The sequence below is a fragment of the Silurus aristotelis genome (assembly GCF_946808225.1).
Source record: "Silurus aristotelis genome assembly, chromosome: 28".
Classification (NCBI taxonomy): domain Eukaryota; kingdom Metazoa; phylum Chordata; class Actinopteri; order Siluriformes; family Siluridae; genus Silurus; species Silurus aristotelis.
In genome coordinates, this window is record NC_139601.1 from 16,328,786 (window position 1) to 16,352,871 (window position 24,086).

The 24,086-nt window shown below is 41.7% G+C and overlaps 1 protein-coding gene across 1 annotated transcript in view; it reads right to left on the reverse strand.

Moving 5' to 3' along the window:
* Positions 1-1,997: 1,997 nt before the first annotated feature.
* lama2 (laminin, alpha 2) overlaps positions 1,998-24,086 on the reverse strand; it is a 79,421-nt gene continuing 57,332 nt past the window's right edge. Inside the window, exons 29-55 of the mRNA XM_083534631.1 lie at positions 23,131-23,247; positions 22,408-22,571; positions 22,045-22,183; positions 21,128-21,230; positions 20,173-20,289; positions 18,150-18,332; positions 16,694-16,848; positions 15,556-15,699; positions 14,117-14,250; positions 13,817-13,976; positions 13,061-13,185; positions 12,788-12,950; positions 12,568-12,712; positions 12,345-12,483; positions 11,322-11,442; positions 11,014-11,223; positions 8,281-8,432; positions 7,919-8,095; positions 5,763-5,958; positions 4,876-4,938; positions 4,499-4,611; positions 3,955-4,144; positions 3,657-3,815; positions 3,404-3,557; positions 3,167-3,297; positions 2,775-2,988; positions 1,998-2,498 (exon numbers count right to left, since the gene is read on the reverse strand). Of these exons, the coding sequence (XP_083390757.1) occupies positions 2,344-2,498; positions 2,775-2,988; positions 3,167-3,297; positions 3,404-3,557; positions 3,657-3,815; positions 3,955-4,144; positions 4,499-4,611; positions 4,876-4,938; positions 5,763-5,958; positions 7,919-8,095; positions 8,281-8,432; positions 11,014-11,223; positions 11,322-11,442; positions 12,345-12,483; positions 12,568-12,712; positions 12,788-12,950; positions 13,061-13,185; positions 13,817-13,976; positions 14,117-14,250; positions 15,556-15,699; positions 16,694-16,848; positions 18,150-18,332; positions 20,173-20,289; positions 21,128-21,230; positions 22,045-22,183; positions 22,408-22,571; positions 23,131-23,247 (4,023 nt within the window). The 3' untranslated portion in view covers positions 1,998-2,343. The remainder of the gene's footprint in view (positions 2,499-2,774; positions 2,989-3,166; positions 3,298-3,403; positions 3,558-3,656; positions 3,816-3,954; positions 4,145-4,498; positions 4,612-4,875; positions 4,939-5,762; positions 5,959-7,918; positions 8,096-8,280; positions 8,433-11,013; positions 11,224-11,321; positions 11,443-12,344; positions 12,484-12,567; positions 12,713-12,787; positions 12,951-13,060; positions 13,186-13,816; positions 13,977-14,116; positions 14,251-15,555; positions 15,700-16,693; positions 16,849-18,149; positions 18,333-20,172; positions 20,290-21,127; positions 21,231-22,044; positions 22,184-22,407; positions 22,572-23,130; positions 23,248-24,086) is intronic.

The following is a 24,086-nucleotide window of genomic DNA, read 5'->3' on the forward strand; positions in this document are numbered from 1 at the left end:
TACAAGTTTGGGATCATCGTCTTGCTGAAATGTTCACCCTCATCTCATCTCCATCATCCTGGTAGATGGCAGCAGATTTTTGTTCCAGTGCTGAAAAACAGCCCTCACCATGATGTTCTCAACTCCAAACTTCACTGTTGGTATGGTGTTTTTGGGGTGATGTGCAGTGCCATTTGTCCTCTAAACATGGTGTGTATTATGGCATCTAAAAAGCAAAATTTTGGTCTCATCTGACCAGACTTTATTCTCCACATGTTGTGCAGCATACTGTAAACGAGCTTCAACATGCTTTATCTTCAGCAGTGGAGTCTTGCGTGGTGAGCGTGCACACAGGACATGGAGGTTCAGTGCATCACTTATTGTTTGAAACAATTGTACCTGCTAATTCCTGATATTTCTGAAGCTCTCCAGAAGTGGTCCTTGGCTCTTGGACAACTCTTCTGATATTCTTTTTATTCCTCTGTCTGAAATCTTGTGGGTCATGGCTGCTTTATGGGAAAATGTTCTTTCCACTTCTGGATTATGGCCCCAACAATGTTCACTAGAACATTCAGAAGTTTAGAAATCTTTCTGTAACCAATGCAATAAGTATGTTTTGCAACAATAACGTTGCGAAGGTCTTGAGAGAGCTCTTCACTTTTACCCATCATGAGATGTTTCTTGTGTGAGACCTTGGTGATGGAACACCTTTATACAGGCCATCAGTTGGAAATGAAGCAGCTGATATTAATTTGCACTGACACGGGGCAGGACTGCTTTCTAATTACTGACTGTTGTAATTTTTCATGCCTTTTTGCACCTCCCTTTTGTCATGTTTTCAGTTTGTGGACACCTGACCATAAGATTCTGTGCTTTTTTTAAAGATCCACAGTCCACATTTAGTCCACATTTGCCCTTATAATAAGATCCACTCTTCTGGGAAGATGTTCCACTAGATTTTGTAGAGATTTTGTGCTCATTCAGCTACAAGGGTGTAACTAAGTTGGGTCAGGTATAGATGGAGGTGATGTGAGAAGGTCTTTATTCCAATTTAAAGCAGATCTTCTGGCTTTGTGCACAGGAATATTGTCATGGAATATGGATAAATTGATAAAAAATAGTAGTTTTTAATATTTTTTTTATTTACTGTCATAATACAGACATTGTATAGATTTTTAAAAGGTACATATTTAACTTTGTGTTAATTTAAAAAACATTGAAATATGTTTTATATAATTATTTTATATTATTAATTATTAGTGAAACCAAACTCAACATAGAGCATGACGTCAAAATATTCTTGTAAATACTTTTAAAGTAATTATTGCGTTTTAAATGACATAAATCATCAGGATACCAAACTGAACCTTTGCTATGTTTCCACACGGACGGTCTGAGTAAAGAAAGGACGTCATGAATAAACGTGTGATACGTTGAAGGTTTTAATTTCGCAATTAAAAATTATGGACGCTGCATTAATCGTTAATAAAATCAAATGGATTTGTGTTAACGGGTTATTAACACGTCCATTTTTCACTCACCTGAAAAAAAATTATTCTAAAGGTTTTCTATAAAAAAGAAGACAAAAAGAAGAATATTTGGTAGTTCACGGTCCTGTGCATTCATAGGTTCTAGAGCCTTTTAGAGTCTGAATTCTAGTAAAATGCACAATATGCGATATTCAAAAACCTTTTCTTTTTAACCACTGATCATTTCAGCCCTCTGCTGGTGAAATTCTATATTCTCTTTGTCTCTCTTTCTCTCCTCCAGTCCCATAATATTAGATATTTATATTTTTTTGTCATTAATACTATCCAACCATTGGTGTTGCTGTAATGGAATGCACATCAACATGTTGCAGTCCAGACCGATTTCAGTGTGACACACAGTTTGGATCAGGTTTTGGGTAAAATGTAAATCAAATGCAGATTTGTGGGAACAGTCTAAAAAAAGGACCTTATATGAATGGAAAAGTGTCCCAGGAGTCCCAAAACTTGGTCTTGGTAAGAAAACAGGACTTGTGAGGAACAGTGGTTTTTATTAATAGTCAGGAAAAGTACAAGTATCCTGAAAATGATGCTTCAGTACTGTAAGAAAGTTGTCTATCGCTACACAAACCCTTGACACTGGGATTGGTTCGTTATTAGCCACGGTAAAAAGCATAGAAGCATGACAGGAAAACATGGAGAACATGGAGAACATCAAGACCATGAAAATCAAATGTATGTTATTTTGGTTTGGGTCCATTTCTTCCACTGCTTTGGGTTTCTTTGGTGGTTCTTCATGTAGATGTAGACAAATGGTAAGTGTGTGTGTGTGTGTGTGTGTGTGTGTGTGTGTGTGTGTGTGTGTGTGTGTGTGTGTCTAGGCAGCGGGACATGTGAGAGGCTGGACCCCAGTAATCTCTGTTGCTTTGTTGAGCTGAACCTCCAGGACTTTTCCCGCTTTAATGAGCTTTATGTTCCTCATGCAGCCTTTAAAGGGGGTGCTGGTGGTCAGGCCGAACTGCTTCAGGCCCTCTGTAAAACACACACACACACACACACACACACACACACACACACACACCCCGAGAAATACATTACTAATAATTACATTATTGAATATTAATAATGATTATTGTTCAGATCATGTTTGTTGAAATAAATATACAATTTGTGGCTGTTTCGCTGTAAAAGTGGGTGGAGCCAATGCTAATAATCCTGAAAAGGTCCCTTCAATATAAAAAAAAAATCGCAGCTTTTCTACACACATCCTAACGTGCTGTCTTTATGGGGACGGTTCGATGGACGTACCTGGGTATCCGCCTACGAAGATGGGGTCGTTGGTGTCGGCGGAGGCGGAGCTAGCGTCCGGACTGGCTGCTTCCGATTTTTGGCCGTCCACAATAAGCTCGAGACGGTGCTTCAGTTTATTTGCGGTGACCGAATGCCATTGGCCGTCACAGAGCTCCCCCCCCTGGGAGGTTGCCGTGACACGCCCCACTCCATTATCCACGTGGAAGAGGAGCTGAAGGGACGGAGAGAAACAACGCAATTTATTCAATTCCTCAATCCTTCCTTCTCTTCTTTGTCTCATTTCTTCCTTCTTTCCTTCCTTTAACTCAATTTACTCCTTTGTTCCATTCCTCTTTCTTTAACATGTATTTATCTCTCTCTCTCTCTCTCTCTCTCTCTCTCTCTCTCACCTTGCCGTTGATGAGTTCGATGCCGAGGCCGTCCATCGTCTGGCTGCTGACGCCGAGCAGAACTCCAGTAGCGGTGCTGGTGCGGAACTCCAGGGCCACGGTCACCTCGTTCCCCACTCTGTAGGTGCTCACTGTAAAAACGGTAATGCGGTTTGAGACGCATCCGAGGCTTTTTAAGCTTCTACACAGTTCTAACACACTCCTCAGTGTGTGATTTGGAACACGGCCTGCGCTTACCTGCTTTAGCGTAGCCCGTGCCGCTGAAGTACGAGCCGCTCTGCACGCTGGTGAAGCACGAGCCCACGCGGTAACTGGAGCTCGGATGGTCCAGATCCTGCGGCCCGTTCGTCATACGGAAGTTTCTGATGCAGCCGTTAATGCTGTACACCACCTACACAAACACACACACACACACACACACAATGCCAGCATACGTGTCAATATATCAGCTATTTATATATGTGGTTGTGTGCATGTGTGTGTGCAGTACCGGTCCTATGCGCTTAGTAGTGTAGTTTAAAGGAAGACCCCCGACGTACAGCTTCCCAACCACGTCCAGGATGTCGGCTTTCTTCGGACTCACGGTGTGTTTAATGTAACGTCCGTCTACGGTCAGGATTCCTCTCTGTTTATCCCTACGCACTTTAATCTACACACACACACACACACACACACACACACACACACACACACACACCCCGTTAAGCCTATATTCTAGGGTGCCAGTGTTTATGAAGACAGACAGACAGACAGACAGACAGACAGACAGACAGATATTCTGGTTGAACCTTGTGCCAGTGGCCGTCGTTGATGATACGGGGGACGCTGACGGACGTGTTGCCGCTGCCGAGGTCGAAGCTCAGGTGAGCCATCCCCTCCTTCACCTGCACCGTGGCGAAGTCAGCGTGGTTTATTCTGGCCATGTAGAACACCAGCCCCGAATCTGCCTCAGTCCTCAACTCGAACTCTATAATCAGACTTCAACAAAATCACCAAATATGTGAATCATGTTTTGGAATATGCAAATGAGGTGATTTGCATACTGGAAGATGATTCGTTTTGATCGTTTATGTCATTTATGATGCGATTTGCCACTTAAGGTTCCCACTGAGGGAAAAAAACAAAAACCCATGATAGATAGATAGATAGATGGATGGATGGATGGATGGATGGATGGATGGATGGATGGATGGATGGATGGATGGATGGATGGATGGATGGATGGATGGATGGATGGATGGATGGATGGATGGATGGATAGATAGATAGATAGATAGATAGATAGATAGATAGATAGATAGATAGATAGATAGATAATGATTTGATCTTCACCTGTTCTTCACCTTCCGGTCGTCGAACTCGAACTCCATATGGCTGTTCCTCGAGAGACCAAACTGCTTCGCTAAATCCAGGACCTCAGGCTCCGCCCCCACCGCACAGGAGACCTGTGATTGGACAAACGGAAAGTCAATCAGGAGATAGATCATGTTTCACTGTTTGGGTGAAAACCTCTGAACACAAACTATGTGTGTGTTTGGAGCACTGGAGGTGCAGTGCAGACGGTGTCATGCAGATGGCAGTAAAGTACACAGCATGGCAGTTCTGGGGCTCTCTCTCTCGTGTGTGTGTGTGTGTGTGTGTGTGTGTGTGTGTGTGTGTGTGTGTGTGTGTGTGTGTGTGTGTGTGTGTGAGTTTTAGAATAGCATTACCGATGGTTCATGGACATCGACGGGCACGGCAGGAACGGTGATGACATCAGCAGGAGGCGTGGCCTAGAAGCAGCAGGGTGAACATGGTATCATGCAGGGAATCATGCAGCGATTTTTTCACAGGTGTTAGGAAAAGAAAATTCGGGTGTCCCAATACTTTTGCCGTATCAGGTCTCCCCGTGACAGATATCAAAGAAAAGAAAGTGGGCGACGTTTTTTTTTCTGGTAGCACCAGTTAACGCTAGCAGCAAAAACAATTCGCTAGCTACTTAACAAATTTTATTGAAAGAAAAAAAACCAGCATGTTCAGCTAAAGCCTTTTTAGACAGATTAAGTAATGTTTTAATTGATTCTGTAATGCTAGTCGCGAGGTCCTATGTAACTGGCGATGAGACGGAAAGAAGGAATAAAAAAAAAAATAACAATGTGGTGGCCAAATGAAAATGTAAGCCATATAATGGGATCGGAGTGGGCGTGGCCTCGGCGGACAGGGAGTTGTTTGGGGGAAAACGTTCTTCAGGGTGATGAAGCTGCTAAATGAGGCGGCACAGGAAGCACAATCATCATTAGCGTTGGAGCTGTTAGCGACGGTTCAAGAGGAGAGAAAAGGTGAAGCGCTAGCGTGGTGTCACTTTTCCTCTCGTCCTCTTTCTCCCTCTCTCCATCCATCTCACTCCACTTCTGTCTCTCTAGCCCTCTCAATATATAACTCCTGCCCTCACCCCATCTTTGAGGCTAATGGCCTGGAAAAGTGCTCCATTTTTATAGCCTTCTACACACACACACACACACACACACACACACACACACACACACACACACTCGCAGCAGCTGTTCTCCAACCCATCAGATGGCATCATTTATTTTTTTTTTTACACAGGACGTACCGTAGAAGGTGAAGGCGGCGGCCTCACTGTATAAGTTGGTAATTTGGGCGGGGTTACTTCCTTCTCCTCATCCTCTTTTTCCTCCTCTTTTTCTGCACCTGGAGGTGGTGGTGGAAGTCGAAGGGGCGGGGCGACATCAGGGCACCGCCCGATTTCTGCGTTTTCGAAGGCCACCGGCTGCGAGAAGTCCATCGGGCTGCAATTGAGCGACAGGTTGATGGATTTAGATGCAAAATATCAATCAAATAAGGCCACGCCCATTTTTCTAGCTAGTATAAATCAAGCGGTAGTGAGGTGGCTAGCATGTACAAGTCCCGACTGGGATCATATTAGGAATTAGACAACATACCATGATTCCCACTACCAGTTCATTGCTAACTTTAGCTAATAGCTAGCTATCAGACTTAGCAAAGTTTGTGATAAACATTTCCGTGTGCCACATTGTCCTCCTGTCGTACTTTAAAAAAACGGTCATTATGCGACAAGATTTTAACGATTCTAACAACAGGAATTTTGTGTTTATTTGGTGAATTTTAGGTAGATTAGCATTCCAATTAGCTACATTATCAATTCGGAGAAAACAATGCTAGTTAAACAAATAGCTTGACAGGCTTAGCTAACAAAAATGAAAAAGAAAGAGTTGCGTTCTTACTTACAAACTCCTAATTAACCAAATAGCTAGCCGAAGATTAGCTAGCAAGCCAAAAATTAGGTGGCAGAATTTTATTTACTAGCTAGCTAACCACCTAGACAATTCCTTGTAGTTTCCTTAGTAGCTAGCTAATCAGCAAACTAACAGCTGTCTGATTTGTGATTCGCTAGCGACAGACTAGCTGCTAATTGTAAGCGTGAGCTTGCTAACCAGAACTAGCCTTCTCTTGCATTGTTTCTCGGGTCGAAAAATGAGAATACCTTACATCATATCATTACATCAATATCAAGAGCTGAGGTTAGGGGTGATCTTTGCTACACGGTGCAAACACCCACCCACCCACACACACACACACAAACGCCAGAGTGACTAGTGAATAATGGCCACAGTTATGAGCAAGGACACACTCGTTTAACGCTCCGCCACTGAGGTCAAGGGCTTTCTGACAGAGATTCATACTCGTCATTAGCGAAAGAAAAACCTGGCGATTCATTTATATGACTGCACCTCAAAACAGAGCCGCTGGCCCGGCGCAAGGCTCATTTTAAACCGCCACACACACACACACACACACATATCGCACCTAGCTTCTGGTGTGTGTACGGCAGTAACGGCTAATGCAGCTCATCGGATTTACAGCATGTTATTATCGACCCTGATACACAGCTCCATTACTTTATTACAGCAGTAAAAACGTTCTCAGGGCTTTCGTCAGCCAGTAGGGGGAGCACATGGCCTGGTTTACCAAAAAAAACTCTGCTTTCTTTCTACTTCTGGTTGTCCTGTTGTGTTTTTTGTGTTATGTTGTGTTGTTGAGATATAAAGTGGATGTATCTGTAAGTAATTAAAGCACAAGGACACCAGTTTTTGGCTTTTGAAAGAAAGTTAAAGTGTGTGTTAAAGTGTAGGTGTGTAGGAGTTTTAGTGTGTGTGTGTAGAGGTGTGTAGGATTGTGTAGGGCTTTGTTTAGTGTGTGTAGAGGTTTATTTAGTGTGTGTTCAGGTGTTTAGGTGTGTGTTGAAGTTTGCTTAGTGTGTGTAGTGGTTTTTAGGTGTGTGTAGGGGTTTGTTCAGTGTGTGTATGTGTGTAAGTGTACGTGTACAGGTTTATAGGAGAGTGTAGCTGTTTTTCAGTATGTTTATTTAGGAGTGTGTTTTTGTGTGCAGGTGTGTGTAAGAGTGGGTAGGAATGTGTAGGTGTGTGTAGGCATGTGTAGAAGTGTGTAGGTGCGTGTAGGAGTGGTTGCGAGTGTGAAGGTGTGTGTAGGTGTGTAGGAGTGTATAGGTGTGTTTCCAAGAGTGTAGGTGTGTGTAAGATTGTGGTGGAGTGTGCAGGTGTCTGTAAGGTGTGTGTAGGTTTGTGGGTGTGTGTAGGTTTGTGTAGATGAGTGTATAGGAGTGTTTATAGGGTTGTCTAGATGTGTATCGGTGTGTGTAGGTTTGTGTAGGTGTGTATAGGTGTGTGTAGGTTTGTGTAGGTGTGTATTGGTGTGTGAGAGACATACATGGTGTTGATCAGAAGGTTCCAGATGCAGCCCTCAAACGGCAGGCCGGGTCTCTGCAGGCCTCCAGCCATGTCAGCTGGAATTCCGCCCACAAACAGCCTCTGGATTATGATTGGCTGATCATTGGGTAGTGCCTGCTCTATTCGGTCCTCTTCATCCACCTGCACTGAGAATGAGCTAACACACACACACACACACACACACACACACACACACACACACACACTGTCAAAGTCCAATCTGTACTTTTACAAGGATAAATGAAAGAATGTAGCAGAAGGAAAGAAAGGTGAAAATGTGAAATGGAGATGAAGAGATATAGATAGAAAGATGACTAGGGCGTAAATGAATGCTTCTCTCACCCTCCTGAGTGGCGGCGGATGCGCAGTGAGTGCTCAAGTCCATCATGCAAAATCAATTTGTCAGGTTTTCTGATGGCGCGACGAGGGTTCCTACTGCCACTGAACACCAGCACCTCCAAAGATCCTTTAATCAACTGGACTGACACATACGGCTACAGAAAGGAGAGAGAACAGAAAGGACAAAAGAGGAACTTATTGTACATAGAACCTTCTAGAAAGGGTAGAATCAGTCAGACAGACAGCTAGGTAAGAAACAACCCGAGAATCAGACGATCGGACACATTGATGGCCAGTCGAACAGATACGTAGGCAGGCAGGCAGGCAGACATCCAACCAGATGGAATGACAGACAACTAGACAGACAGATTAATCGAGTATATATGTAGGCAGCCAGTCAGACACAAAGCAAGACAGTCAACAAGCCAATCAACCAGATGAATCAGCAGACAAGCAGAGACCAATCAAACAGATATGTAGTCAGACACAGAGCCAGAGAGTCGAAGAAACAATCAACGAAAATGGAATGAGAGACATCTAGACAGACAGACTGACAGACCAATCAAGCATATTTGTAGGAAGACAACCAACCAGATGGAACCATAGATAACTAGACAGAGACAGAGAGACAGACAGTCTAATCAAACAGATATGTAGACAGTTAGACAAACATCCAACCAGATGGAACGACAGACAGACTAATCAAACATATATGTAGACAGACATACAACCAACCAGATCAACTGTCAGACAACAAGACAGACAGACAGACAGATAAATCAAGCATATATGTAGGGAGCCAGTCAGAAACACAGCCAGACAGTCAGCCAGACATCCAACCAGATGAAACAGACAGACAGATAGATGACAACACAGACACACCAATAACAGCCAACCGGGACAGGGAACCTTGTTCCACCTCTGCACATAGGCGTGCAGAGTCTAGAACAGCTCATGTCAGAGGAACTTTATAGCAAATGTTTCACCCTTGGAATGGATTAACAGAATCTGCAAACCAGGTCTAAAGCCTTAGATGAGTGAACATACAACAATCCGGAACACAACGCCCTTGTTTTCACCACCAGAAAGTACTGGACAGCACTGTACCACCCAGTCTTAGGTATCTGGTTTTGACACCTTACCCCCAACTCCTAATGCTTGTCCGATTATCAAAGGGCTGCAAACTAGAAGCAAGAGTCATGTTTCCTGCCTTTTGGGCTCAATGGGGCCCCCTGTAGGTTTCCAGCGCTTACTGGACAACCTCAAGCTGTGACGGCTGAAGCGGAGGCCAAGCAATAATGGCCAGCAGGCAGCTTGATACTTGGGAAAGCGGAAAGACCACGAAAGTAACTGGTTGAACAAACTCACATCAGCACCAAAACGCAATCATTACGGACTGTCTATCATCAAGCAACATTGTTTCACCCCCTTTTTTTTTTCACGGCCCCTTTTCCACACTCAATGAAGCACTCCTTCATGATTAAACTTGAAGGTGTGTCTCATGGTTGTGTCCTGCCTGTCTCACCACTGTGACCTTCCAAAACCATAACTAAGCTAAAGATCTCACCTGCCCTGACCAGAACACGTCAACATTCCATGGTCGACTGACCTCCCCGACCACAGGAGCTCTTAGAAGAGAAAAATATGTTTCTTCCAGAATTGAGCTGAACCACACACACACACACACACACACACACACACACTCCTTCAAGTAGACGCAAAATTACAGCAAGACATGCACAAGCATGGCTTTTATTCTCGAAAGCCCTTGTGGCAAGAACAGGCGAGGAAAAATGGGGAGAAAATAAAAAAGAGGAGCAGGAAACAACCCCCGGCCGCGTCCACTTCATTTAGGGCCCATAATGATTTTCAGAAAGGGGACGCTCTCGGACGGCGTCTCGCGAGGACCTGGTGCAAATTGGACCCCATCCATCAACGAGGTGGAGGATAAATCTATTTTTACGAGTGAGGGGCGCACGGAGGCAGCGAAGGAGGGTTTTATAGAGGGAAGGAAGGAGAGAGCAGGTTAAAGCTACGACCTGCACCATGTAATTGATGTGATGCCCTCGAGATAGAGTGAGAGAAACAAAGAGAGAGAACGAGAGAGAGGGAGGATGAAAGGAAGAGAGAAAGAGACATTAGAGAAAGAGACGTAGGATGTCATATTTTAATTAAACCGATCCTTGCGCCGCTGGTCTTGAGAGAGTGTGTTTTGTTTTATATCGGCCAGAAGCAATTACACTCACACACTTGCACACACACTCTTGCACAAACACAGACACACACACACACAGGTGAGTCATCAATCTCCTTTATAGCATGTGAGACACACCGCTAACCCTCTGGCTTCATCACTGTTATGGTGAACCGAGGACCGCAAACAATCATCTTCCTCCTCTCCCTCTCTCCATTCCTGCGTTTTTCTTTTTTTTTTCTTTCCATCAATCTTTCTAACAATTTCTCCAACCCGTCTGATTCGGTATTCCTGTCTGTCGGTCCACCTGTCTTTCTTTCTAAGTAGATCTTTTTTTTTGTCCTCCTGCTCTCCGTCGCTCTACCAAATCATCTTCTCCCATCTGTCTGTTTGTCTTTTCCTGTCTTTCTATTTCTCTCATTTTCTTCTTCCTATTTATTTCTGTCCGTTCCTCCTCTTCGTCTACATTTCTGTCCAATTTTCTGTGTAATATTTTACTTGATCACTTTGTCCCGCAAGACTCCCCAAAGACTCCCCCTCACCTCTCCGGTCTGCCTGCGCTTGCGGCCGGGGTTGCGGTTCTGGATGCTCTGTGAGCTGTGGGTCAGGGTGGTCAATCCACCCCGGCCATATAGGATGATTCCATTCTCTTTCTTGGTGCTGAAGGACAGTGTGATCTCTGAACTGATGTCCAACACCATCGGATTCAACTCCACATAACCGGGCCTGGAGAAACTCACCGTGTGGACGTTCTGCCACGTGGGGAAGACAGGAGGACATGTTAGAAAAAGTGAGAGAAAGAGAGCAAGAAAGAAATATGGAAAGTTTTATGATCAAGAAGAAAGAACACCTCGATGCTGCATCCTTTGCTTATTCCAGTGTAGTCGGAACTACTTAGGATGTTGTATGGTGTTCGGGATACTTCAATGTCCTTCATACACCCGGAGTATCTCCTCTGGGTCACCTCAGGCCTGACACAATACACACCAGGATACAGTTTATACAGAACTGGTGAATCTTACCATCTTTAATATTTACATCCAAATGGAGCCAGAAAGCAGGGAAAGTCGATAGCATGGGAATACCAGATCTTGGGAAGCGTGACTTAGCGCCAAGGCGACTTCGGAGCAGTGCTAAGCAACAATGTGTTATAGTCATAAACTGTCGCTTGGCTGTGAGTTAAAAAGGTACGACGTGGCTTTTAAAACATGCATTAAAGTAAAACATGCATTAAAGTAAAATTTGATGATAGAGCTTTTACCTGGATTTGCTATTGAAAAAAATAAATCAATCAAATGTTAGAATGGTAAAACACTATCACTTCCCAGACTTAACATATCAAGTTAGCGCAATAACGTTTATCCAGGTTTCCACTTGCAACAACAGAGCCATGCTAGCTAGGTGTTTCTTGGTTGGTTCAAAATTTCAGAACTGGTGGTATCATTGGCTCCTAATTCTTTCTGTTCTAGTCGTTATTTTCCAAGAAATTTTTCGGTAATGACCTTTTCACTTATGTCTGCTAGCCATCTGACCACCACCACTCCGGGTTCTAATCTCAACAACCATCAAGTGGTCTCAAACTTGTAATGGTCCCACACCAACACCTTACATTCACTGCATATGGCTAAGACAGAATTTGGCATTTGTTTCAATAAGGTCTTGCTCAAGCGCCCAAAAGAGGCATCTTGATGGTGCTAGGATTTGAACTGGTGACCTTCTGGTCCAGAGTCCAATGCCTTAACAAATCAGCTCAGAAGAATTTAGTTAATCGCCTTGAGTTGAGTTCGAGTAACTTTGCTATAGCTTGGGTTTGAATTGACGATCTTCTGAAGACCACTGAACTTCTGCTGCCCTGCTTGTTGGAGGTGTTTACCTGTAGTTCCCGATGGTGGGTAAACCACCAAAGTAGATCCTCTCATCCTCCTTCAGGTTGAGCCCTGTTGCTCCTCCCTGAGAGTCTATGAAAAGTTTTTCCTCCTCGTTGGTGTCCATGTCCAGGATGGTCAAAGTGCCTGAGAGACAAGAGGTTAGATGAGGAACCTTTTGTTTGCTTTACATTTAGAGGAAGGAATTTCTGAATCAGAAATTACGATAACCTTTTTTTTTCGAGCGAGTCATTGTGAGCGATTTCCATCGTCCGTCGTTGTGGCGTTTATGGCTGAGTGCGGAACCAGTCCCTGAACCGAGATCGTAGCTGACCTTTACACGACCTTCACTCAGCTCACAGCTCAGGAAGTCTTTCTGCTCGGAGAGATAAGACTGAGTTTGAGATGTTGTGCTTATATGTGTGTGTGTGTGGGACAAACTATACGTTACCATGTCCTTGGTTGCGAGATACATCAACACAGCGCCGGTGGAGAACGTGCGGAATTTGAAGGTCACCGTTGAAGCGTTGGGGTTCCATCGCGTCGGACGACTGACGGCAGCGTAGCCATCACCGTCGAACTGCACCACGGTTTCGGAGTCGGCAGGCTGAGGACTGAGGGGACACACACACACACACACACACACACACACACACCCACACACACAAGATCAGTTCAGCAGTGTTTAAATCCATAGCGATGTAGAAGGTGGAGATGTTTGTACCTGACCACACATCCTTTACAGTCTCCACTTCTTTCCCTGTAGTTCCACAATCCGATTGGTTTACTGTCCAGGTACGTCTCTCCCATACAGCCGGAGAAGGTGATGGTCTTCACCGCATCTGCTTTCTGCCATCACACACACACATTTTTTTTATTTTTTATCTCAGTCCTTAGTTTCTTTCTTCCTCATCCCTCACTTAACTTCCCTTATTCTACTCTGCTATCAATTCCCTCCCCTACCCATCCCACCCCCCCGATTCCTTCACCTCTTCACCCGTTTCTACCACTTCCTGTTTTCTCTCCTTCCTTTTTCCCTCTTTTCCATTCTGTACTAATCACCTTTTTTCCTTCCGCCATCACCTCCTTTTTTCTTCTACTCTGTTCTCATTCCTGTTATATTTCTTTCGTTCCTTTTAAACTTTCTCTCTCTACATTTCCATCCCTCTTTCGTTCTTTCGTTCTTTCTTTCTTTCGTTTGTTCGTTCATTCACTCACATCACCTTCCTCCACCACCTCCATACTTTCCTTCCTTCTCAATCCTGTTTCATCCCCCATCTTCCCTTGCTTTCTTCTATCCCTTGCCTTCACAGCTCTTTCCTTCTTTTGCATCAGTCTTTTTCTTCACTTTCCACCTTTCCTTTCTTCTTTTTAGAACTTCTTTACAACTTTCCATGTTTTCTTCCGGTCCTTCCTGTCTTTCCTTTTTCCCTGAAGTGTGTATGTGTGTGTAAAGTGAGAAGTGTGTGTGTGTGTGTACCTTGACACTGCCCAGCATTCCTCCTATGAACAGGTAAGCGTTCTGATCCACATCCAGCACTGTGTAGCTCTCAGGAGACTTGGCGCTCTGCCAGGTGGGTGAAATGCCCGCTTTGGGGCCCTCAAGGGGCCGAACAGACACACTGCCATTTAGACCCACTCTAGACACACACACACACACACACACACACACACACATGTTCATCAATAAAACACGTGTGTGTGTGTGTATTAGCGTGTTTGTGTGTGTGTGTGTGCATGTAGGTGTGTGTGTTTGTGTGTGTGTGTGTATGTTGAATACCGCGAGGCTTCAATTCGGTGCCAGTTTCCATCATTTATAGTGAGATCGGGATACTCCACTCGACCGACCCCTGACCCCACGTCCCACAGGAAGTTCACCTTTCCCTTCCTCATCTCGATCGCCAGGAAGTCCACCTACACACACACACACACACACACACACACACACACACACACACACACACACACACACACACACAGTCTTGTCTTGCTTTGCCACTAACACAGAGTTTACATGCATATATATATATATATATATATATATAGTGTGTGTGTGTGTGTGTGTGTGTGTGTGTGTGTGTGTGTGTTTGACATCTCAGGGGAAATCAGTGTAAAACAGCCTCAGTTTAAACTCCCGGCTAATTGCTGCTGCTGCCTCACTGCCCTGATCACACACACACACACACACACACAAACACACCTTCTCGTGGGATGTGTGTGTGTGTGTGTGTGTGTGTGTGTGTGTAGAATGTATTAGGTCCAAAGAAACAGTAATAAGCCTTTATTGTTTCCCTTTTAGCTGCAGGTAATGGCTGCTTATCTGTGGATTCGAAGTAATAAACACAATGTGCATTTTAATGTTTCCTCATTAAAGCAGTGGCGAGAAAACACACACACACACACACACACACACACACACACACACACACACACACACACACACACACACACACACACACACACACACACACACACACACACACACACACACACACACACACACACACACACACACACACACACACACACACACACACACACACACACACACACACACACCACTCCTTGAACATGAATTGTGACTGTGTTTTCTTCCTTCCTGCCATTTTTTACTTCCTTCTTTCCTTTCCTAATATCTTTCCTTCTTTCTTTCTTTCTTTCTTTTTTTTCCTTCTTTCCTTTCTTTACCTAATTCCTTCCTCTCTTTCTTTACTTCTTCCGTACTTCCTTTTATTTTTTTTTCTTTCTTCCTTTCTTCCTTTTCTACTTCCTAATTTATTTCCTTTCTTCCTCCATTTATTCTCTACTTCCTAATTTCCTTTCTTTCCTTTCTTCTCTTCTACCTTCCTTCCTTCCTAATTTATCCGTCCTTCCTTCCTTCCTTCCTTCCTTCCTTCCTTCCTAATTTATTTCCTTCCTTCCTTCCTTCCTTCCTAATTTCTTTACTTCCTTCCTTCCTTTCTTCACTAGATGAAGATGTGTGAGACCTGTGTATGTTTGGATATGCCATTCATTAAAAAGAATTGATGTGAATTGTGGATTTATTGCGTGTCTGTAGGTTTAATTTGAATATTTTACCAGAACCTTTCAAACCCAGTTTAGCATAACCCCACCCCCAAACAAGTCTGTTTTAATATTACAGTGGACTTAAACATACACACACACAAACACACACACACACGCACACACACACACGCACACACACGGTCCGTTACTCACGAATTTGGCCGAGCCGAGGTAAAAGAGCAGGTTGTCGGCGGCGAGGGTCTTCACGTTCAGGACGATGGTGTTGTAGCGGCCTTTTTTGATGTCTGGCCTGTAGGTGCGAATGCATTCTCCCCCGGACGACACGGACACCTTGATCTGGAGGTCAGAGGTCAGGAACTTGTTTTTAAAAAAGTCGCTAATATAAATCTGCTTGATTTCTACAAGTCCAAGTTGTACACAATGTCGATTGCTATAGTAACGACACGGGAGTTTCTCTTCTACTGGTTTAGTGATGATTGGTGGAGTGGATTGTTGCAGTCGAGTGAAATGTTTTACTGTAGAAATGTGTTTAATTCAGTCTAAAAGCTTCTAACAATTATATTTATTACTGTAAACCTGACTGTACATTTGTATTATATAAGTTATGGTTCTTTGGATGTTAAGTTTATAATATCTTGTTTTTTCAATGAATGCATAAAAAATTAATGGAAATAACATTTCACTATGAAAACTTTACAGTAAACATAAAAATAATTGTGGAAAAAATACAGTACAAATATATAAATAAATGAAAGTGCCTTCATTGTATACATTTATCTGTAAACATACGGATGTGTGTGTGTGTGTGTGTGTGTGTGTGTGTGTGTGTGTGTGTGTGTGTGTGTGTGTGTGTGTGTGTGTGTAAACTTTACAGTAAACAATGTTGTGAGATAATAAACTCCAAAAACCTTTCCAGAAACTTTACACTCAACTGACAGATATTTAACACTAAATTCTACACTAAATGAAGAACATCCAGAGATTTGTTGTAAACTTTACAGTCAAGGACGAAGAATGTGAGTTCTATTCAGACTGACATCCAGGATTTATCGAAGGTTGTTAGATAATAAACTCAAGTCACCTTTACTGTAATCTTTACAATTAACTTTACTGTAAACTTTACAGTCTTTTATAAATAACGTTATCTTTTACTTAAATGATGAACAGAGTGGACCATCGCAGTTGATTGCATGTTAACGTGGTTTTTCTGGTACGGATTTAAATGCGAATTAATAACAAAATAGTATATAATAATAATAATATTACTATTGCAATTTTACGTGTGTGTGTGTGTGTGTGTGTGTGTGTGTGTGTGTGTGTGTGGACTCACAGAGTTGGCCTGTTTGCGAGCCTGGTTGATGAGCTCCTTAATCTGAGAGATGTTCTTGCGCAGGTTGTCCTGCAGCTCGCGGATCGGCTTCAGCTTCTCCAGCAGGCGCTCAGCTTCATCCTCCAGATCCTTCACTTTAGCGCCGGCTGCATGGACTTTACACACACACACACACACACACACACACACACACAAGGGTAGGTAGATACCAAGTGCAAGGTTGTTAGCAAACAGCAGAAAATGGACTGTTGGTACAAAAGAATTGGGACACCCAGTATCTGATTTTCTTAGGTTGGAAGATGTGGACGATCTCCTGCTCTCGATCTCCAACCCTACAGAGATGAATTGGGACGAGGAACGGAACCCAGACCCCCTCACATCACCTCACCTCACCTTATTCTATTTACTAGCACCCTGATTTACCACAAATCTCCACAACATCTTCCTAAAATCTCCACAAAATCCAGTGGAGCATCTTCCCAGAAGTCTGGAGCTCCTTATGAGATGTTAAAAAAAAACAACACATTCTTATATTCGGATGTCCACAAACTTTTGTCCATACAGTGTACAAACAGCAAGTGTTCATTTCAGACCCAAAGACTGATAGAAGCAGCAAAGAGAAGTCGTGAGGCACATGCTAGAAGAATCAGAAAGCACAGGAAATGTGTGTTTACGATTAGCATAGGTTTTAGCTAAAGCGTGTATTAGGCTAGCAGGGAATCTGGGATTGATTTAGCAAAAAGATGGAAAGCTACGTGCATGCGTCGACATGAAAAATCAATGGATGGATGGATAGATAGATGGATGGAGCATGGAACATGGTAAAGCTAGAGAAGATGGTATAGAAACTGAGATACATACTTATCGCTGTTGATGTTGATAATGTAAAATGTAGGAGGAGAAAACAAATATGATTGTAAGACACATGGAGACACTACGAAAAAAGTCAAAACATTTTTTTGGACCAGTTTCTGATATTCTGATTGAATAAAATACACTCCATGGACAAAACTCATCATCAGGACACCTGACTTGTGTGGTTCTTCTCCAAAAACATGGACATCTTTGGATGCTGATGCATTAAATTTTCCCCTCACCTAAACTACAAGACCCAAACCTGATCAAGGAGGACGATGCTCCTGTGGACAAAGCCAGCTCTATGAAGATCTGCGTTCCATGGATTAGAAGTTGTGGAAGATCTCCTGCTATAGAGATCCAAACCTTTAGGGAGCAATTGGAACACCACCCCAGGCCTCACTATCTCACCCTACCTACTAACACCCTTAACAAGTGGAAGCTCATTAGAAAAGCCATGTGGGAGGGAATGTTCAAAAATCACAATCTTCCGCTCAGGTGTCCACAAATTTTTAATTTTAGTCCATAGAATGTATTTGTTCACAAGCTCAAATTTACAAGATTGGAAGAAACTCCTAGCTTGAGAAAAGCCAAGACCTACTGTTTTTCTCGGGGTCTTGGATGAGGTTGTTGGCTTTGTTGATGTCATCCTTCAGTGTGCTGAAGTTCCGATTCAGGCCCATCAGGTTCTGGTTCATGTCTTTGAGCCGAGCCAGAACCTCGTTGGCCGTGTCGTTCGCTTTGCTCGCATTCTGCTTCGTGGCCATGAGCTTTGCCGCCGTGTCTGAGGCCAGAAAAAAGTTACGGTAACACTAACTAAAGACATTTGCTTCGTTGGTGTACATACTTTACAAAAATACCATTACAGTGTAAACTTTACAGTGAAAACACTTTTAAAAATTGTATGGAGTCAAATTCAGAGAACAGATTTGCTAATAGCCAGGAAGCTTGAAAATTTAAGATTTTACAGTAAACTTAATCAAGAATCCAAAAAAAATATTACAACATGGATGTTGACAACTTTACAGTAAAAGTTACAGAGGAACTTTTTAAAGACCTAAAGTCCTACAGATTTTACTATTTAAGTTTTTACTGTAGAATTACTCTGGATGTATTTAATTCAGTGTACAATTTACAATTAAACTCTTTCCAGAGATTCTAACAATGATATTTATTATTGTAAACCTAACTTTTTCTTTTTTTTTACATTTTCACTGTATTAGGTATGGTTGTTGAAAGTTTTTACATGAATAGTCCTGGCAACGTAATTTCCCTATGCAAACTTTACAGTAACTTTACATATCTGAAGTGAAAATTTTTATTTGAAAAATATATATTTAACACTAAGAGAGCCAAAGTTGTAAAAAGATTTCTGTAGATTTTACAGTAAATTATAAATAATTGTAGTTATAGTCAGAGAGACATTAGTAAACTTTACAGTAAACAAGTTGTGAGAATACACACCCCAAAAACCTTTCCAGACACTTTAATGTACTAGGCATTAAAAGGATAAATGTTGATTATATTCAGAATGACAAATATTTTCCACAAAACGTTACACTGAATTAAGTACATCCAGAGATGTGTTGTAAACTTTACAGTAAAAAATCTAGAAAATGATGAAGAATGTTCTATTCAGACTGACATCCAGGAAGGAGTAGTAAACGTCACTGTGTAAAAGGTTGTGAGATAATAATCTCCAGTAACCTTTACTGTAATCTTTACAGTCAACTTTACTATAAACTTTACAGTATGTGATGAATAATTAGTTGCTATATAAGTTAGTTAGATAATAAGTTAGTTATATTCAGACTGCCATAAACATGAATCTGAATCAGGAGCATCCAGAGTCGCACAGTAAACTGTACGCTGAGATTATAATCTCTAGTAAGTTTTACAGTAAACTTTACAGTTGAAAAGTAAAAAAAAATAAGGCAAAACCAATGATATATATATAAACTATTATGTATATATTATGTATTATGAAACAAACTGAAAGTTCTCTATGAGATGAGATATTCAGAAATGATAAAACAGTAAATGTTGAGGGTGTAGAGTAAATTTGTGTTAGAGTAAATTCAGTATGCTGCAGATAAAATCTTTTTTTTTTGCAATGAAATATTATTCTGTTTAATATTTTAGTTTTTAACTCTGGAACTTAAAAGTGTGAGGTAACTGTCTATATTTCTATCCTATTAAACTACTCTGGGATAAAAAAGTCCAACTAGTGAAGAACATCTTTGGCAAGTTTTACAAGAGGCATGAAAAAGTTATTTTAGCTGAATGATTGGAGCTTGTTCAAAGCTGTTATTTATCCTAAGGGAGGATTTTTCAATTGAAATAAAGTTAAAATATTTATAGACTTGTTTGGTTAAAGTGAATTTTCATACTGTTACATTATATATTACAAGATACCAAAGGAACATGCATGTGTCATGCATGTGAAAAAACAGAAAAGTCAGTGTATTTCCACTATATATATATATATATATATATATATATATATATATATATATATATATATATATATATATATATATATATATATATATATATACACACACACACACACAAACACACACACACACACACACACACACACACACACACTCCTATACACACACCGTTGGGGATGGCTCGGAGCATTGCCAGATTTTCGTCCAGGCCCTTCAGCAGCTCTTTGTTCTTGGCATCGGCGCCTTTGAGCCGTTGCTGCAGAACTCCCAAATTATCTCCGTTGTCTTCAGAGGCAAAACATAAATAAATTCAGCCAAACAGGTGGATGTGGATTTCACGACGAAAAAACTCAGAAGAAGAAATCCATTCACAAAGTCTACTTAAACTCCATTTTCACACTGATGTCCCCACACGGTTGTTTTTACCAAGTGACAGGAAATAAAAATGTTCACTACAAATTCCTACAAAATTATCGAAAAAAAAAGAGGCAAATAAAGAAATTTTCTTGCTTGGTACCGTCTTAAATACATACAGTGTTTTGAGGACTGAATTAGCAGCTAACCAAAAGTCACTGCTAATCGCTAATGTTACTTGATAAGATATGTTCGGTAGCTAGCAACCACTTCATGTGGTAGATACAAAAAAAATAAAAACGAGTAAAAAAAAAAAATTACGTGCAAACATCACTAACAAATTATTATTATTTTTTTGCAAAGCTAGTAGCTAGCAGTCTACAGTAGATAGTAGTAGCTATCTTGTAATTTCATTCTATATGCTCTGGATTAGCTTGAATTGTAAAGCTGAAAATGTACAATTCTGAAGGGAAACTTCACGAGTTTGAATTTGTAGTTTTTATAAAAAACAGTTTGGAGCGACGCCGAAAGTGAAATGCCAAAAGTATTGGGACACCTGACTTTTCTATCCATACATGGTTCATCTTCAAATTGTTACCACAGAGTTGGAGACACGCAATTGTATAGAATCTCCACAAAATCTCCACAACATCTAGAGGAACATCTTCCCAGATCAATGGAGTTTATTAGAAGAACGAACGGGACTCAATGTGAAACGGGAAGTTTAAAATCTTTGGTGTCCACAAACTTTTGGCAATATCTAAATTACCTTTCACAACGTTCTCCAGGTTCTTAGCCTCGTTCCAAAGACGCTGGCTTTTCTGCAACGAGATCTTCGCTTCATCTTTCAGAGCACCTCTAGGTCCCGTGGCCTTTAAAACGAAGAGACCACACACACACACACACACACACACACACACACACACACACACACACACACACACACACGTAAACCCTGCTGCACAAACAGACTGAGGTAATTTAATTTTTACACAGAATGATGGGCTGTGAGTAAAAACCTGCTCGGCTTCTTCACATTAACATTCGGCGTGTTTAGCATATTCATTGTGTTTGTGTGCAATTGCAGTTTCATTCCACACACACACACACACACACACACACTCACAAGCTGATTATTGCGCTCGCTTCAGGATTTTTATGAGGTGCCGAATGGAGGAAGGAAAAAAAGAGTGAGTGTGTGTGTGTGTGTGTGTGTGTGTGTGTGTGTGTGTGTGTGTGTTGTATTGTATACATCTTTGCAGGAAAAATGTCAACTTCAGGAACCTTTCCAGGAACCATTATTTTAAGAATTCAGTGAACTACTGGAGGTGGAGCCTGATATACTGCATGCTGATTGGCTGAACATGAATTATGCAAAATATATCACTACTATTAGGTGATTGAAAAACTGTGTGTGTGTGTGTGTGTGTGTGTGTGTGTGTGTGTGTGTGTGTGTGTGTGTGTGTGTGTGTGTGTGTGTTAAGGGTTTATATGTATGGGTTTGTATTTTTTTCTGTGTGTGTGTGTGTGTGTGTGTGTGTGTGTGTGTGTGTGTAATATATTGTTCTAGTATCTTTACAGCATCCAATTCAGGATTCTTTTCCAGGAACCAGATTTCAGCTTTTTGTGTGTGTGTGTGTGTGTGTGTGTGTGTGTGTGTGTGTGTGTGTGTGTGTGTGTGTGTACCAGCTGCACAGCCTCCGTAGCTGTTGCTTTCGCCTGCTTGGCCGCTTTATCCGCCTCGTCAATGTAGTTCTTGATGTTGCTGTAGGCGTTGAATGCGGCCGTGGCATTAAAGGAGAGGTTCTTAGCTTCGGCCAGGATGCTACACACACACACACACACACACATACACACACATACACACACACACACACACACACATACACACACATACACACACATACACACACACACATTATAACACACATTATAACACATGTTTTGTCAGACTAAATTTAAATGATCAAATTGAATTATTACAAAAAAATTTACATGAACACACACACACACACACACACACACACACACACACACACACACACACACCTGTCCAGTATGGTAGCAGAGTCGTTGAGCTGGGTTGCATGGTTCTCGGCTCGGAGCACTAGATCTTTCAGCTTGTCATCCTCCACGACTTGAGCCAAGCGAGACACTCTGTAGTCGAGTTGATCATGCAGGGGTCCGAGATCTCGCTTCATCTCCTCTAACTCCTACAGGACCACACATCAAACTGTTATCCTCTTTAAATAACTCACAGAGAGAAAGTTTGAGCAATCAGAAGGCCTGATTTATCCTGAAGAACATTTATTATTGAATGGAAATTGAACTGATGGGGAACATGTCCCAGGGGGAGTGTTATGATGTCGTTACATGAAATAATGTCAAAATAGATTTTAAATTTTATTGGTTAAAATTCTTATAAAAAACCCAACGTATATTGTAAAATACAAATTCAAAGAATAGAAAAAAAATAAAAAAATAAAATATATATATATATCCGAAATACATCAGTAAAAATCTCCACAAGATCAAAAATGTCTTTTAGGAATTTATGAATTTTATCAAATTCTTTTTCGTCTTTTTTTTTTGATAATTTTTTAGTAAGAAAAATTAGAAAAATCATTTATTTCAATGTATTTTAACTTGTAATTGAAAGATTTTATTGCAAAAAAAAAATATTAAATCCAAAAAATAAAGAAGTGTGTGTGTGTGTGTGTGTGTGTGTGTGTGTGTGTGTGTGTGTGTGTGTGTGTGTGTGTGGGTGGGGACCTCAGTGCCACGGTTGATGTCGTCTGAGAGAGCGTTGGCTTCGTTCAGTATCTTCTCTCCGTCCTCTAGGATTCCCTCTGTCTCCTTTTTCTTTTTACTGCTCTCGTTCCTCTTTCTCTGTCCATACAGGAGTGTTTTAATGAGCATTCATTACACCAAGACTGTGTGTGTGTGTGTGTGTGTGTGTGTGTTTGTGTGTGTGTGTGTGTGTGTGTGTGTGTGTGTGTGTGTGTGTGTGTTTGTGTGTGTGTGTGTGTGTGTGTGTGTGTGTGTGTGTGTGTGTGTGTGTGTGTGTGTGTGCATGCATATATATCATTTTTATCAATGAACAAAAGTGTGAACTGCTTGGTGCTGATAATCATCAATTAATTCTGCAGGCTGATCATGAAGTGGAACAGAAAAAGTTGTGTAGGAGCTTCAAACTGTGCCCCAGATCCTCCACCATGGCAAGACAAGAGACAAAGGAGTAACACTGCATCAGCAAGGTCTCACAAAAGAGATTGTGGTTTCAAGATGTGCTCTTCAAGTTATTTTGAAGAAGCACCAAGAAACGGGCAATGTTGAGGAAACTTGATGTAGAAGATGGACACATCATGCTTACTTCAAAATTTAGAAGATTTCCAGAAGTTCCATCAACGAAGAATTGGAGGAAAACAGTGGGACCCAAGTACACACAAGTACTATCTGGAGAAGTCTGGCCATGAAAGACCAAAAAAGCCAAAGCTCAGACATGGAAACAGAACAGAGGAACCGGGGGCAGAACAATGATTCAAAATGTAAAATATGTGCAGTAGCAGGAGGAAAGTGCTTGCTGAAGTGCTGGACAGCGGCACAATAATGAGTGTCTGCAGGCAACAGTGAAGCATGGTGGAGGGTTCCTGCAGGTTTCTGCAAATAGAGTTGGAGATGTGGTGTCCTCCATGCTGAGAAATCCATGGAGATACCTCTCTATCATG